This window comes from Mustela erminea, chromosome 14, assembly GCF_009829155.1.
Source record: "Mustela erminea isolate mMusErm1 chromosome 14, mMusErm1.Pri, whole genome shotgun sequence".
In the NCBI taxonomy this organism is placed as follows: domain Eukaryota; kingdom Metazoa; phylum Chordata; class Mammalia; order Carnivora; family Mustelidae; genus Mustela; species Mustela erminea.
Window position 1 is genome coordinate 55,019,517 of NC_045627.1, and position 17,100 is coordinate 55,036,616.

At 43.5% G+C, this 17,100-nt stretch overlaps 2 protein-coding genes and 1 long non-coding RNA gene across 13 annotated transcripts in view; 1 reads left to right on the forward strand and 2 right to left on the reverse strand.

Annotated features, from left to right (window-relative positions):
- The window catches only part of RASGEF1A (RasGEF domain family member 1A), an 86,032-nt gene extending 76,541 nt beyond the window's left edge, over positions 1 to 9,491 (forward strand). For 4 of the 6 annotated variants that reach the window (XR_004278969.1, XR_004278968.1, XR_004278967.1 and 1 more), the window contains exons 5-12: positions 27 to 248; positions 858 to 932; positions 1,287 to 1,379; positions 1,843 to 1,945; positions 2,033 to 2,112; positions 2,876 to 3,067; positions 4,001 to 4,675; positions 4,981 to 5,366. Coding sequence is in view for 2 of the 6 variants with exons in the window: in XM_032314063.1 (XP_032169954.1) it covers positions 27 to 248; positions 858 to 932; positions 1,287 to 1,379; positions 1,843 to 1,945; positions 2,033 to 2,112; positions 2,876 to 3,067; positions 4,001 to 4,124; positions 4,603 to 4,675; positions 4,981 to 5,005 (987 nt within the window). In the remaining 4 variants the exon portion in view is untranslated. Of the gene's footprint in view, positions 1 to 26; positions 249 to 857; positions 933 to 1,286; positions 1,380 to 1,842; positions 1,946 to 2,032; positions 2,113 to 2,875; positions 3,068 to 4,000; positions 4,676 to 4,980; positions 5,367 to 9,398 lie in introns of those variants that run through there. The other 2 variants (XM_032314066.1, XM_032314063.1) reach the window with 2 other exon arrangements.
- Positions 5,195 to 8,122, reverse strand: LOC116573740. Of its 2 annotated transcripts, XR_004278972.1 has the most exons (4): positions 7,903 to 8,122; positions 6,242 to 6,418; positions 5,958 to 6,021; positions 5,195 to 5,864 (listed from the first exon to the last, which is right to left on the reverse strand). It is a non-coding gene; the product is annotated as an uncharacterized LOC116573740 (long non-coding RNA). The 2 variants fall into 2 exon arrangements; XR_004278971.1 differs by having other exon boundaries at positions 5,195 to 6,021.
- Positions 9,492 to 14,640: 5,149 nt separating the features above from the next.
- Positions 14,641 to 17,100, reverse strand: part of CSGALNACT2 (chondroitin sulfate N-acetylgalactosaminyltransferase 2) — a 44,159-nt gene continuing 41,699 nt past the window's right edge. For 3 of the 5 annotated variants that reach the window (XM_032314056.1, XM_032314062.1, XM_032314061.1), the window contains one exon: positions 14,641 to 16,693. In XM_032314056.1, the coding sequence (XP_032169947.1) occupies positions 16,401 to 16,693 (293 nt within the window). In that variant the 3' untranslated portion in view covers positions 14,641 to 16,400. The remainder of the gene's footprint in view (positions 16,694 to 17,100) is intronic. The other 2 variants (XM_032314058.1, XR_004278965.1) reach the window with 2 other exon arrangements.

Sequence of the window (17,100 nt, forward strand, 5' to 3'; positions counted from 1 at the left end):
ACCTTCACTGTCCCCTCCCCCCATAGGAGAATGGCACAGTGAAGAAGGCCATTGCCCAAATGACACAGAGCCTGCTGCTGTCCCTGGCTGCCCGAAACCAGCTTCAGGAGCTGCGGGAGAAGCTCCGTTCACCAGCCATGGACAAAGGGTCTGTCCTCAAGGCTAAGCCGCCAGCCACTCAGAAGGACATCCTGGGCGTGTGCTGTGACCCTCTGGTGCTGGCCCAGCAGCTGACTCACATTGAGCTGGTCAGTGCTGCAGTGGGGCCCTGCCTGGGGTTGGGGTGTATTCACCAATGCTCACTCAAGGCCACTGGACCTCCCAGCCCCAGCATCTTTTTGAACACAGTGCTGCAGGGCCTCCTCTGCTGGTCAGACTGGGGTGTTGCGTGAAGTTTACTTGCTAGGTCCAACCACTGCTTCTGGGTCCCTAGGATCCCAGCAGCCCTGTACAGGGGCTCCAAGATGGAGGACCAGCCCAGGAGGTGAAGGGATTGTTGGGGGAGAGCCAGTTTCCCCCACCCTGTCCCCTCATCTTGCCTATGCTGTGGGCTGGGAAGGTACCCTGCACCTTTTAGCCACTGCCCCAAGACTTCTGCCTCACTCACATGAAGCCCTGTTTCCTCCTCTCTCAGGGCAGTGTCTTTCAGACCCCCCGTGTGTGTGTGGGGGGTACATTTGGTGGGGAGGGGCAGGCAGGGCCTACTTACTGGCTGGGTGCCGTGATCAAGGGGGGTCATGGCACACACCTGCAAGGTCCTGACTGCTACTCTAAACGTGGCTTATACCTTGACTGTGGGGCCTGCCTAAGAATAACAGACTTTTCACTCTCCTGTGCTGTCTCCTTGCCCATCCTAGGAGAGGGTCAGCAGTATTCACCCTGAGGACCTGATGCAGATTGTCAGCCACATGGACTCTCGGGACAAGCACAGGGTGAGGGGCTGCTGTGGGTTCTGGGGTGGCCTTAGGGTGGGCGTGGTACCTGTATATACCCCGTGCAGGGAAGGGCAATCTCACAACCAAGTGGATATGGGTCTGGCCTGGTGCCTGCCCCAAGGGGGTCAGCAGACAGCAATGCAGGGTGATACACACTAGAAGGGGACCAGTGCTCCCAGGAGCCTGAGGAGGGGGGCATCCTGGGAGACCAGATCTGTCCAGTTGTCCACACCCCACCGTCACCTTCTGTCTCTTTTGGCCATGGCTCCTGCTCATTTCTGGGGGGTAGGAGTGGGGTAGCACCTGTTGGCAGGGTGCTCAGGCTCCCTGTGACCTGCTGTGTTCCTCCAGTGCCGAGGGGACCTGACCAAGACCTATAGCCTGGAGGCCTATGACAACTGGTTCAACTGCCTTAGCATGCTAGTGGCCACCGAGGTGTGCCGGGTAAGTGCTACATGGGCCCTGTGGGTGGGGTGACACTGTTACTTCTCCGAACCCATGGGGCTGCCTGAGACTCTGACTTCTGTATCCCTCAGATAATGAAAGTGGAGACAGAAGCCTCCATTGCCAGGCCCACCAACATCCCTGTTACCCCATCCCCAACCCCCCCACCCCCTGGCCAATCTCATAGTGATTGTGAGACCATCCATGGAGTGCACCAGCATGGTCTTTGAGTTCATCTGGGGCTCCCCTATCCTCTCAAACTGCTCTCCTACCCCTCTGCCCAACATCGAAAATGCCACAGCTGCATTCCTACCTCTGCAGCTCATGAGCACCTCCCCAGCCCTGGGTGGGACAGCTCTGAGGGCCCAGAGTAGCTCCTGTCCAGGCTGCCATTCAGGGGCGGGTGGTGGAGGGGAACGCTCCTGTGGTGGGCTCACCCTGAGGCTGTCTGGCTGCTCTCAAGGTGGTGAAGAAGAAGCACCGGACCCGCATGCTAGAGTTCTTTATTGATGTGGCCCGGGAGTGCTTCAACATCGGGAATTTCAACTCCATGATGGCCATCATCTGTGAGTGTCCAGGCCCCAGGGGCTTCCTGTCCAGCTTCTGCATGGCCTGCCTACCCCCACCCTGACCCTACCTGCTGTTCCCTGCAGCTGGCATGAACCTCAGTCCTGTGGCGAGGCTGAAGAAAACATGGTCCAAAGTCAAGACAGCCAAGTTTGATGTCTTAGAGGTAAGCACCTCAGCCTCATCCTGCATTGGCCTGTGGAGGGGTGGACCTACATCATGCTCTGCCCCCTTGCTCAGAACCCACTGAGCACAGTGCCATCTGGTTTCGGAGGGCATGTTGAGCTGGCCTGGCTGCTCTAGGAGGTAGGTAGCTGAAGCCCTCCTTGGCCCTTGGGACTTTAGTCAGCACTGGCATGGCCTAAAGCAAGTTCTAGAGAGTGCTTAGGAAGTAGTTTGACAAAAGTGTGCCCATGAGCCCCGTGCTAGGTGATGTTAAGCTGACTGGCCTTTTCCTGGCTTGAATTCCTATGGTCCTGGATCATCTGGGTGGCTCAAGAGTAGACACTTATAGCCTTCCCCGATTTTTGATCACAGAAGCCACTTTCTGTAAATGTCTCGTGGACGTTGTCAGCTTTGGGAGGTGCTGGCCCAAGTAGAGGGACAAAGCAAGGTTCTGAAAGAAAGAAGTCTGAAAGACTCAGGCTCAGAAGGGCAGGGGAGAGGTAGGGAAGAGGTGGGTATGTGCGTGTGTTCGTGTGTGTGAGCTATGAGACTTGTCTACAATTCTCCTGATGATGCTTAGACTCAAACCCTGTACTGAGCCAGGTGCCCACTCCTAGAAAAGAGGCCTCTTCTGATGACCATCCAGGGCTGCCTAGTGGGGAAGGGCCTTCCCATCACTGTTTTCCACTCTGCAAAGGAGCATTCTGAGCAAGTCACAGGGGCAGGGAGAACACTGCCCACCCCATCTTCCTGTCTGCCCACAGCACCACATGGACCCCTCCAGCAACTTCTGCAACTACCGTACTGCCCTGCAGGGGGCCACGCAAAGGTCCCAGATGGCCAACAGCAGCCGAGAAAAGATTGTTATCCCTGTGTTCAACCTTTTTGTTAAGGACATTTACTTCTTGCACAAAATCCATACCAACCACCTTCCCAACGGGCATGTTAACTTCAAGGTGAGCTCAGCCCCCTTGTGATCCTCGGGCGGGGTGGGGAGGCAGACTGTCCCACCACAAGGCAGGACAGACCCCTCAGTCTTAACCTAAGGCAGGCAGAATTTGTCTGTCCCACTAGAGCTGTAAGGCAGTGGTGCTATCAAAGAAAGGCCTTTAGGACTGAAAGCTCCAGGGTGGGTTGTGTGTGCTGTTTGTGAGATACAAGGGTGTCCCCAATCCTTCCGGGAGGATGATCTGGTAATAAGGCTTGGAGCCACAGGGAATTTGTATTTACCCAGGACCCTGGTCCCAAGGCTGAGCTCAACAAGGAGACAGAGAAGGGGCTACTCCTGAGGGTTTGGGAGTGAGGAAAGCATTTGGGAGTGAGGCAAGAAGGGACTTGAGCAGGGCTCCTTAGAGGTAGCAGATTTCCAGAATAGGGAGGAGGTAGCAGATTTCCAGATGGAAGCTAAGGGTAGATGGCCAAGGGCAGAAAGTGGGACAAAAGTGATTGGGGAGGTGTAGGAGAAGTGGGGTTGTCCAGTGTTTACCTCACATAGGTTAGGGGTCGGAAGGGGTTAGGGATCCCTACACGGCCCCGAAGAGTGAGATCATGGCATGTTCTGGTTGGTGGTGCTCTTGTTGGGTGTGCCTGGCATACCTGCCTCAGCCTGGAGTTCCACATGGGGCCTTCTCAGGTCTTGCACAAGGGAGGCACAGACCCTGCTGCAGCCTGATGACCTAGGCGGAGGGCAGGACAGAGTGGTCTTGGGTACACTTACTGGCTCTGAAGTTGCATCAGGTGCTGCAGTGGCCACAAAGTCAGCTGAGTAGGGACACTGTCCCATCTTGCTGGGATGCAGAATGAAACCAAAACCTATATCCCTTGCCCTAACGAAGGATTTCAAGCTTAAGGTGACCTATGAACATCTAGTTGGTCTTCTGTATCTTTAGAAATTTTGGGAGATCTCCAGACAGATCCATGAATTCATGACATGGACTCAGGTTGAGTGTCCCTTCGAGAAAGACAAGAAGATTCAGAATTACCTGCTCACGGCACCCATCTACAGCGAGGAAGGTGAGGCCCAGCTCTCTGTGGCAGCACACCCACCTCTCCACATGGTACATGTCACTCTGACTCCCCCACATCCCGAGCCTCTGCCCTCAAGGGATTGCCCTGGGAAACAGGCCTGATTACAGTCCCCGTGCCACACTGGTGAATCTCAGCCCATAGGGGTGAGTATATGAGGGTGGGCTGTGGGTGGACAACAGGATGAGGACAAGGAGAGATGGGGCTCTGGAAGCCACCCGAGAGGGCCAGAACAGGGTTGGGTTCATGCTACAGAACCAGGAAATTTCTCAGCCCCTAAGCAGGAAGCTGGCAGCTCTGATGGGGCCCAGAACTCCAGGCAATAGAGACCTGTGATAAGGCTCAGACCTGAGGTCATAGTCTTTGCCTGGGCCCAGCTGCTCCTCTAGAAAGGAAGGGATAACTAGTGTGGTAGGCAGACTGACTGCATGGGGACATGGGTTCTGAGGGGCTTTTCATCTCTCAGCTCTCTTCATCGCCTCCTTTGAAAGTGAAGGTCCTGAAAACCACATGGAAAAAGATAGCTGGAAGACTCTCAGGTAAGAGAGCCCCAGGGATAGGCCTGTGAGCCCTTGAGACCAGTACCATGCCTGGGTCTAGAGGAAGGGAGAGGACTGGGGAGCATGATGGACATGCCCTTCTGAAAGGCAGCCAGGGGTAACTCCACACAGGCTGCCAGTTGGTGGGAGGCTGAGGGCTTCGGTCTCAGGGTTCCTGACCTTCCCCCTGATGGCTGGTTCTTAGAATCCAGGCCCTCCCCAAGTAGTGTGGCCTGCCCTCTACCTGATCAGGGGAAGGGCCTGCCAACCGCCTCACCATTTCCTTGTGCCCTGCCTACCTCTAGGACCACTCTCCTTAACAGAGCCTGAAGGCACGGATGCAGCCTGCAGACGATGGAGGAAGCACACACGTGCACTGAGTTTGAATCTTGATCGATAAGGGTTGAGATGAGGAGGCCTCACTGGTTGGGGTCCATTTTGTATATAACTTTTATGAAAAAAAAAAAAGTAATTATTTCATGCATCAACCTTTGGCACTTACAAGGTTTTCTTTCTTTCTTTTTTTTTTTTTGTCATTTATTTTAAAATAACAGGGCAGGGCCCTGATTTGGGAGGGGTGGGAAAGAGTATCATGGGAGATGGCATCCATGATAACATCTTATTCTAATGAAATGTAGATTTTTATTTTCTACTTTTATTAACATCGTATGAAAAAATATAAAAAAAAAAACACAAAAAACAACCCAACCAAAACCAATGTGAGCCCTGCCTGCTTGGACGCCCTTCCAGCCAGTGTCTCTGATGTCGGGGTTAGTGCCTTAGAGAGTACTGGAGGGCCAGTCTCCCACTCCATTCTTTTAGCCCTCAGGCAGCCAGTGCCGGGGAAATGCCAGGAAAGCTCTGCCCTGGGTGACAAGGCACCCGCTCTCAAAGCCTAGGCCAGAGAGAGTCCAGCAGGAAGGGCTTGGCTGGCCAGGGGGCTTCATTTGCATACTTCTAGAAGCAAACCTTGAGCACAGGCTTTCCAAAGTTTACATTTTCATTTTCCTTTATCAGGGATTTAGGGGGTTGGGGAGGGGCAGGGTGATACCGGGCAGCACATTTTCTGTTGGAATATGTCTGGCAAATTGTTCAACTACATTTTAAGGAAAAGAGAAAATCTAAAATAATATCGGGGGGAGGGGGTGATGGAATTGTCTGTTTTCCAGGCTGTGACAGGTACACTGAGCTGTAATGAAGAGAATACAAAGTAGACTTGAAGGATGGGGACATTTAAAGCAGTTCTTCAAACTCCAGTACAAAGTGAAAAGAAACAACTCACAAATTGGTATTCTAGCGGACTGCCCTCTCCGTTCCTCTAGGTCAAGGGCCTCCTTTAAGGAAATCTGAAACAGAAAATTAGACCACACTGCTGGAGCCCACTCACATAAAACTGCCCAGCATTTGGAGGTATTTTTCACACCCAAACTTGAAGAGTACACTCCATTTTCTGTTTTTCTGGCTGTGGGACGGCAAGTCCTGGTCCCTTAAAAGCCAGAGGTGACTCTTTCTCCCTCCCTCACAGGGGGGCTTTCACTCTGCACAGGCAGATTTGGAGCTACGCACCCTTATTGCTCTCCGCATGCCTGGCTTCCTCCCACAGGAGCCTGAAGCTGAGATGCTTGAGTGAGGATGGGGCAGTTAGCTGCTAATTCCCAAAGCTCCTAGGAGAGCCTGGAGATGTGGTGGTGAGGCCTCAGGAAAGGGTGGCTCTGCAATCCACAGCTGATGGCGCCCTCAGCCCTGGGTGGAGCAAGATTATTCACACTGTATTGTCACAGTGTTTTCCGCACTTTTCTGACATTCTAGATAGTACATATTGTATCTTGATAGTACATATTGCTTTATGTATTTGAGACAAAGGCTAAAAACTCGAGAATATATATTTGGAATACAATGTTAGAACACTTTCCATCTTGCGTTAAGGAGCTTTTATGTCAATGTGCGCTCCACTGGGTCATCAGTTCTAGTACCTACCTGATACAGTGTCTATGTTTGCTACTTTATTTTCCCGGTTTGATACACACCCTATGATGTTTTGGTATTATGAGATGAACTCTGAGTACAAAGCTGTACCATAACGCAGGATGTCAGTTGTTGGTGTGACTGGACCTACTTGCATCAATAAAAGAATATGTTGCTCCCCTTGCCTGCCTGCTCTCTGCGCGTAGCTGGCGAGGCCTGATGGCTTGGATGCGGGCAGGAGGTGTGGGGATGTCTAGGTCCTCCATGGCCTTTCAAGGAATGAGCAAGGAATTCTCATCTACACAACACATTCTGACAAAGGGCTTTTCAAATAAATAATGCAAAACAAGACAAAGCATACAAGACACATGTTCTAGTCTGCTTTCCTCAAACTAAGATCCAAAAGTGTATCACAAGCTGATTGTATCACATGGCCCTTGTAAGTTGGGAAATCTAACCTAAATAAGATTGTAAAGGCTCCTTTACTACAGGACTGATCAGAACTGTCAGTGCCCATGGGCACTGGGTCTCTCCTGGGGCAAGGGAAGTTGGGGACACCTCTGGACATCTTTCTGCAGAACAGTCTGCAGAATGCAGTTCTAGATGGTGCTTTCTGTTGTGCAGTCACATTCAAGAACACTAAAGAAAGGAATTTTGGAAAGGGACACATCAGTCTGTGGAATTGAAGGAAGAGAACGGAGACATTAGACTGGAAGGCAAACCCTTACCTGTTCCTCTCTAGCCTGTCCCACTGCCACTGTGTCACCAATGCTCAGACTGCATGAGCTCTACCCTACAGCTCACGAACCTCACCCTGCTCCCTTAGCGCTAACTCAGTGCATCTGTAAATGTGTTCAGTGTCTGTTATACCCACTGGACCAGCACTGCCCATCAGAAAACTCTCTGTGCTGGAGTGCTCTGTATCTGCACTGCTGCTGGTAACATACAGGTACTGAGCACTAAAGTGTGAAATGTGAAAATGCAACCGAGGAACGGAATTTCTAATTTTATTTAGGTTAAATAGCTAGTGGCCACCTTATTGGACAGAAGACTAGGCTGGTGGAGCTTTGTTACCTGTTGCCCTTCCAGTGGCTTGTGGAGCGGACAGCACACAAAAGGTGCTTAGGTGTTTATGGAGCAAAAGAGACATCCAAGAAGATGCCTAAATGGGTTTTGGGTAAATGACAACATTTTTTAAGTCTTTATAATTCAATGGAATTCTTAATTTCCTGATAAAGTTATTTTTGAAAGTTTCTACCTACCTCAGCTGAAGAAGGCGCAGCCCATCATCTGGTGTGTGCCTTTGCCATGGAGCTTGGGCTGGGAGTGGGTGCTGAGCTCACCAGGCTAGCTACAGTGCTGTCCTTCACCTGTGGGCTAGTCCCTCCAAGGCAGTGCTTCTCAAGTCATGGCTATTTGACAGCAGTGTCAGCAGCGCTGGAAACTTGCTCGAACTGTTCTCGGGGCCCCACTGCAGGCTCGCCAAAGGGAAACATGGGGGTGGGAAATTACCACGTTTTCAAAGCTTTCCTGCTGATCCTCACAGCCCACTTCTTCCAGGTGCAGTCAGCTTCACAGGCACACTGCACCTCCTCTAATACACTGTGGTCCTGTCCACATGCACATTCTTCCAGTCTCTTTATAGCTTCCCTGGTGAACGGTGCTCTGTGCTCTGGGCCCTACCTGTTCTCTCAAGTCATACCACTGGCATCATCTGTCTTACCCTTACTCTTGGCTTTCTGGGTAGGAGCCACTTGTGTAGCTGTGTGGCCAGCAACTAGCATGGTGTGCAGCTCCTAACACCACCATATGATGACTGAATGCTACCTTTCACTTCACACAGATATTTCAGGAACAAAAATCTATGTTACAGTTTCAGCTGTGACAGGAAATAAGCTAAGGATCTCTCCTAAGGCCAAAGAGACGTCTATGACAAAGCTAGATTATTTGTGAAATATATACCACTATACCTGTACATAAAGTATGTGTCATGTTCTCCAGGGAGGCAAGACAGGATAAGCATAAGAGCAAAGCAATCAAAAGCTGAAGTATTTGGATTTGAGTCCTAGTTTCCTGTTCCAAGCTAGGTATCCAGGGAAATGTTTACCCTTCACAGCTTCCATTTTCTCATAACTAAAAGGAAGTTACAATACTCTCTGTTTCATGGGGTTGTTGTAGCGATACATGGCAGAAAGTGTAGTACCTGGTTCATCAGAAGCAGTCAGTGTTAGCTGGGAATCAGCAGTGGCACCCCTGAGGAGATTAAACCCCACTTCTCCTGCAGAAAGCAGAATCTCCTGGGAAAAGTGAAACAAAGAATTATAACTGATTTTCTCAAAGGAACAACTGAAGTCCTGGTCAATATATTCTAACATTACCAATGAGCCACTTAAAGTGTTAAATTTAACAGGTATATAAACATATACGGAAAAAATTCCCACAAATTTGGGATTCAAACTACTCTCTAAATGAAAAATCTATTCCCGGGGTGCCTGGGTGGCTCAGAGGGTTAAGTCTCTGCCTTTGGCTCAGGTCATGATCTCAAGTCCTGGGATCAAGCCCCACATCCAGCTCTCTGCTCAGGAGGGAGCCTGCTGCCCGCCGCCCCACCCCACCTGAGGCCTGCCTCTCTGCCTACTTGTGATCTCTCTCTCTGTCAAATAAGTAAATAAACTCTTTAAAAAAAAAAAAATCTATTCCCCACATATAGGCTAGTAACCCTATATCATACCAACACAATTTCTCTTTTTATTCCCAGAAAGTAAGTCATGATACTGTGAAGAAGGTGCTGCCATCCCTCCTTGCCCAAATATCTATCATAACATACCTTAAACTTAGGTATGGATCTTCAGCAACAATGTTGAGGAAACAGTGTTGTCAGGAATATAAGAAAATTGGACACCTGGCTGGCTTAGCTGGGGGAGCATGTGACTCTTGGTCTTGGGATTCTGAGTTTGAGCCCCACAGTAGGTGTAGAAATTACTTAAAAATAAAATCTTAAAAAAATGTATGAGAAAGTTAGGCACCTATTTCTGGCAACATTAGACTAAGTGCTTGCCTGTGGAAATCAGCTGCTCAAGTTACGCAAAATGTAAATATCCAAGCAAAACCCCAGAGAGGTTGAAGGAAACTCTGAAGCCAGCTTTTGCCTTGAGGGCAAGGATTATGAGCTTCCATTTTCAAGTCTACATGAGGATAGAGAAGAAAGTTCAGGGCATATCCAAGAAGAGGGGTCAAATAGGAGACCCCAGCCCATAAAGTTGACATCCTAAAGAACGACCCTTCACCATAACAGCGAACTTGCAATAAAATGCTTCTCCCCCAAACTCATTAAAGGGATTAAAGAAAACTGCCTGTTTTGAACCTTGGCACTGAATGGAGGTTGGGAAAATTTACCACTGATAATTTGTAGCCGCAAGTCAGTGAATTTCATTAAGTTTTGCAGCAAACATCACATTGGTCAAAAAAACGTTAAGCTGAAAATCTAGTTTAATGTGGCTCTGAACTACGGGTACTATCTCTAAGTTAGCCAGCAAAAGCAAACATTCTGAGATTCTAGTTTTAAAAGTCTCTCCTTATTAGATGTGTCTGTTTAATCCACCTGTTGGATTTTTAAAAATTCATTTTCATTTCTTGAAGAACCAAATAAAGGTTCTTCCCCAAATTCGTTTGGTTATAATTCTGAAGAAATTACCAGAATGCAACACAGAGGGAAAAGACTGGAAAATATGAAATGGGTTAAGAAACAAAGGGCATGGTGGACACAACAACAGATCTAACATGTTCTCAGAGCTTTTGAAAGAAAGAATGATAGAGATAATAAAAATATAATAGCTGAAAATATTTCAAAATTGATAAAAGAATATTCCAAGGAACCCAAAGAATCTCAAGCAGGATTAGAAAAAAAGAAAAAAAAAACATAAAAACAAAACCCCCAGCACACAGACATATCATAGTGACACAGAAGAGAAATAAAGAGGAGATCCTGAAGGCAACCATGGGAACAAGCGTGATTACTTTTAAAGGAGTATCAACTGTTAAGCTGACAGTTTACTTCACAAGGGAAATAACTGAAGCCAAAAAAAAAACCAGTAGAATAACCTCAAAGTGCTAAATAAAATTCCCAACCCAGAATTCTATACCCTTCAAAAAATATTTTTTAAATGAGATAAAGATACTTACAAACCAAATGGAGTTTGCTGTCAGCAGACCTTCACTGAAAGAGATTCTAAAGGTTGAATCATACACTATATACAAAAATTATTTCCAGATGCATCATAGATCTAAGTATGAAAGGCTCAACAAAGACGAGAAAGGGAGGTTATAGGCAATCTTATGCAATAAAGCATCTAAAAGAAAATATGAAAATTTCTTCTTTACTTTGGACAAAGTTTGCTTTGTCAAAGTTACTTTAGACAAAGGTTTCTTAAATTGGGATGCCAAAATCATTAGCCATAAAAGAAAGAAAATAATAAAATGGACATTATTAAAATTAAGAGTTTTTGTTTACTAACTGATACCTTTAAGAGAATGAATAGTCCCCTGCCTAGGGGAAAATATTTGCAATACATAAATCTGATAGAAGACTCATATCCAGAATACTGAAGTAAATCCTATCAATTTAAAAAAAGGCAATGAAGGAACGCCTGGGTGGCTCAGGTTGGTTAAGCGTCTGCCTTCAGCTCAGGTCATGATCCCAGGGTTCTGGGATTGAACCTCACATTTGGCTCTTTGCTCAGCAGGAAGCCTGCTTCTCCCCCTGCTTGTACTTTCTCTGTCAAATAAATAAAATCTTTAAATAAAGGGAAATTAAAAAAGCAAAAAAAATTTACTAGGCATTTCATAAAAGAAGATACTCAAATGGCCAATAAGCATATGAAAAGATAATTAATATCATTTCCCTAGTGATAAACTAAACTAATAAAACCAAAATGAAATAACGGTGCATACTCAACAGAGATTAAAGAGTCTAATTTGAAAACACTGAAAATACTGGGCTGGGACAATGTGACACAACTGGGTCCCTCAAATGTGGCTGGTAGGAATCAGTTATTTACAAGGACTGAAAAAACTGGCCAGCTTCTGACAAGGTTAATGCAGGAAAAGCAAAAGGCATAAATAAACAATACCAGGAATGAAAGAAAAGGCTATTCACTATAGATCCTGTACATAGTAGAGATAACTAGAGGATATTATAAACAACTTTGTATATTTCATCTAAATTTTCAAATTAATCACCATAAATTCCTAGATCACACCTTACATAACTCAATCAAAACTGACTTTTTTTAAAAAAAGGTTTATTTCTTTTGGAAAGAGAGAGTGAGAGAGAGTGAGTGAGCAAGAGTAGGAGGGGCAGAAGGAGAGGGAGAATCTCAAGCAGACTCCATGCTGAGCACAGAGCCCGAATCTGGGCTCAATCTCATGACTCTGAGATCATGACCTGAGCTGAAACCAAGAGTCAGACGCTTACCAATGTGCTATCCAGGTGCCCCAAAACTGACTTTAAAGAAGTACAAAATCTTAATAGTTCTACAATCATTAAATAAATTGAACTGGTGATCAGAAATCTTCCCATTTAGAAAACATCACAAAACAAAGTCAGGTGGCTTTCAGGTAATTCTGCCAAATATTCAAGGAAGAAGTAATTCCAGTCTTACAAAACTTCCTTAGAAACAGTAAGAAAGAACACCTGTAATGTACTTTACAGGCAAGCGTAACCTTAATAAAAAAAAAAAAGCCCAATAAACATAAGAAGGGGGCATTCTTACTCATGAACACGGATGAAAAACACCTGAAACATATATACATACACACACACACCCACATGAGTATATACAGATATGCAAATGAAGTGTGCGCACACCCCCCCCAATCCTGCAATGTATAATAAGAATAATACATCATGAAAGATGAGTTTACCGTACGAATGCAAGAAACTTCAGAAAACTGATTAACTCAATTTAATATATCAAAGATGGAAAAAAAATCACATGATCATCTCAACAGATAAAGTAAAAGTATTTGATAAATGCTCTCAAGCATGATAAAAACTCACCAAGTAGTCTCCTTTAACTTGATAAAAGGTATTTATAAAAATACTTCCAGCAAATACCATACTTACTGATGAAACACTGAGAGTGTTCCCCTTGAAATCAGAAACATGGGCAGGAACTCCACTATTATCACTTCTAGTCAACACTGCATAATAAAATCCCAATAAACACAGTAAGACAAGAAAAATAAAGATATAAAAACTGGAAACAAAATTTTCACTACTCATAGATATATGACTGCATAACAGAAAACACACAACAGAAACTAGAAATACATTACCAGAATTAAGCATTTTGGCAAGGCTGCTGAACCCAAAAGCAATTGGACTTCTAAATACCAGTAAAATATTAAAAAAAAGACAGTTATAATGGCATATAAAATGCAAAGTATCTAGGGAAAAATCTATAAAGTAATACATGTAAAACCACTGTGTGAAAAAGTATAAAATTTAAAGACAATAAAGACCTAAACAGACATGTCATGTTCAAGGATTGGGAGACTCTGTATCATAAAGATGTAAATTTTCCCCAAAGTGATCTTACAGATTCAATGAGATTCCAATCAAATTCATGAAAGTTTTGTGAAATTTAACTAGCTTATTCAAAAACTTATGTCAAAGTGCCAGGGCTACAAAGAACCATGGCAATCTTTTTAAGAATAAGGCAAGTGGATTAGCTCTCAGAGATAATGACTTGTATTAAGTTAAAGTAATTTAGACCATGATGTAATAGTATGGTGATGGACAAAAAGCCTAATTGAACAGATGAGAGCCAGAATCAGACCTGTGCATTTGGAAATCTGATGGATGAGAGTGGTTCTGCAGGTAAAATATGGACTATATTGTAAGGTGATGGTGGAAAAAAGTGTAATGCAATCCTTGGCTTGTGTCATACACAAAAAGCTCCTCCAGTTAGGTTAAAGACCTAACTAGGAAAAGCAAAGCTATATATGAGGTATTCAGAAGACAATATAGAATAACAGCTTTAAGTTATCTTTCCTTAATATGAGGTCATAAGCCAGTAATTAAAAAGTAGAATACATAAAGGAAAAAAAATAGTCCCATTAGAGTCAATTTTTATTAATGAAAAAGTACCACCAAGAATCGGAAAAGATAAGACACATTCTGGGAAAAGATACTTAACCAACAAGAATTGGTATCCAGAATATGTGAAAAATTCCTAAGAACTGATAATAATGGGCAAGAGGACCGAAATGCAAACTATAACTACAATTCATGCCTAAGGTCTATTAGATTAGCAAGAATTAATAAACCTGACAAAATTAAGTGTTGCCAAGGATGCAAAATGAACTCTCTCACAGTGCTGGAGATGGTCCATTTTGGAAAGGAAACTGAATGTACACACAAACGATGACCCAGCATCATTATTCCTAGAGAAACTCTTGTACACTTATAAGAGACACGTAAAGCAGTACTCATGTTTGCAAAAAGCAAACAACAAACTATGAACGGCCCAAATATCTATAAAAAAATAAAATTACTGAATATTTAGTATATTCATACAGTGGAATACTAGTCAGTAATAAAAGTGAATTTTGAGACTAATATGAGTGAACCTCAAAAATATAATACTGAATGAAAGTTAGAGAATAGATAATGAAATAATATGCAAATAAATTCAGAAACAGGCAAAACTACATAGTCTTTTGGGTAGAGGTATATAATAGCGATTCCATAGTATGGTATGCCCACTAAGAAAAACAAATGAAAAATTATCACAGAAATCAGAATGGTTACAATTACAGAGAGTAAGGGTGTGTGATCAAGAAGAGGCCCATAAAGGCCTTTCACTGATAATGTTATCTTAATCTGGGTAGCTGTTTGCTTTATTATTCTTTAAAGTACACAATTACATCTTTTATACTTTTTCATATTTATGGTATTTTGTAATGGAGAGAAATTAGTTATCACATTTTCATTTAGCTTTGGTAATAAAATACTTTATTGGTACCGTTTAATGTCAAAAACATAGCATATACTGTTTCCATCACTTAGTTTCTATCTTTAAATTGAAAGCTCACTAAGGTAAAGTCATTTGATTCTGTCAAAAAAACAAGCTGCAACTTACCTTTGCAAATAATTAGGTTCTCTCACTTTAAATACCTACACTCACTGGCCTTCATAATAAATAATTGTTTGTAAAAAGAGATATTGGCCTTAATAATTCTGCACATTTTACACATCTTAAAAAAGCCTAAATGCTACCCAACTTAAAACTTGTACAAATAATTTATTAAGAATTACTGTAAAGTGAATTCATGTAGCACCAAGAAATTTGGGATTTATACTTTAGGTGATATGATTCACTGAGTAAAAAGAGTAGATTTTCTTCTGTGAATTCTCAGGGGTTTATATACAAATAGAAAGAATACAATATAGGTCCCTTTTGAAAGCCAAAGGTTCAAAATCTGTGCATGCCTTTCACCATATCTCCAATTTCTGAATCTAGCAATGGAGCGTATGGTAAAAGATCCATGTGTGATAAATAACATAGTACAGTTCTATCTGAATATAACTTCTTATTCATCTTGTCTCATTAACATAATTTATACCTCAATTAAAATATTATTCTATATGCAGACAATAGATTTCTCTAAAATATTCTGTAATTCAGATTTCTATTCATACTTTCTCCTTCACCTCTTTTCTCAAGTCAGTATAATTTTATGGTATACCTCATTAAATTGTTTTTTTCTCCCTTCAGTGAAACTCAACTCAAAGTATCATAATATAAACAGAGATGTAGCTTTTGTTAACATATTATAAAAAGAAGGATAATAAATACATATGGATTCATGCTAAATAAGACAATGCAAAGCAAAAAACACGCAACACCATGCTATGCTCATCTATTCTGAATCACTACAAGAAGGCCCTGATAGCACCCTGGCTCATGTAAACTGATGTTCCCAGATATCATTAGTGCCCTATGCTCCAACACAATTAAATGTTCTATTAAAGACATTTCCATTTTATTTGTTTGTTTAAAATAATTTATAACAATGTTGACTACTAATCCTGATAACAACACATTACAGTTTTAATCAAGTCATAGATTCTAAGCTAAGTATTTTCTACTATCATCCATTTATTTAAAAACACATTAAGGGAGATAAGCAACATTCAGTTTAAGGGGTTTTTATTTCTTTTGATTGATTGTGAATTTCAGATGTGTCATTTAGTCATCCTCTGCTTCAATGAAAAAGAATTCTTCAGGCAACTGACTAAAGATCTTAATTTAAAAGCAAGTTGCCTTGGTGGTCAGCAGGGGAAGAACCCTTGTCTACACACTGCATCAAATATGACTCTTTCCTCTCTGCAGGAGCTGGATGCTCCTGACCTACCATGAGTACAACACCATTCCAACCCTCAACCCATATGCAATCAGGGCACATTAGAACATGGGTACAGGGTAGAAACGAACTCAAAACTACTTTTGGGGCAAACACCAGATTTTGATTTGTCAGCGATTCCATAGTATGGTATGCCCACAAAACAGGCTTTGCACTGAAACACTTGATTTTTTCTTCTCATAACAAGTTAAACTGCTTAAGTAAAGTAATATCAGAAAGAACACAAAAGATAAGCATGTCTTCTCTGAAAGAGGCACTGCATCTGGAATTGGAATTAAGGCTAAATAAATAGTGCTGGTTTGTGGTTCAGACTAATGTGCCAGTGATTATGTTAACCGACAGCTTCGCTATTTGTCCTGTATGCCTGTTTGTGAAGATGCGTCTCTATCTCCTCCCTGAAGACCAGCATTCCCAGGTGCGAGTGAGAGGCCTCATTCATGGCTTTGGACTGGATGCACATACGGTACTGCTCAGGAGTCAACTCATCAGCACAGCGTTTCTCATGCCAGAGGTGGAAAAGGCCAGGAACTGGAGTCCGAATCACAATCAGGTCACCATGTAAGTATTTTCGATAAAGATGAACATCTTCTCCACCCCAACCTTTTACTTCCATGTCAAATCCACCTGCAGGATGAAAACTGACACTATAGGTATATGTCTGATAGCCAGATCACAGTCAACCCTGGTAAGAATTAAGATGTTCTGCTTCAAATGAGATGGCACACTACAGCCCAAAGATATCTGATATAGAGGACTGACATTCTGGTTTGGAAGTCCAGCTAGAAGCTGAGATCTAGGAGCTCAAGCCTGTTGTTCAGAGTATCAAAATGATGCTTTGTAAATGTCTAAGTTATATAGAAAATCTAGAGAAAGTCAAAGTAGAAGGAAATAGAAATTATCCATAATTTCAGCACTATCAATATTGTAATTAATACAGTTATCCTTTGAGATACAAGTTTTTCTGGGTCACAGACAACTTTACAGAGTGGAAAACAGAAGAAATGGCTAGTTTGAACATCCACATTTGAGAA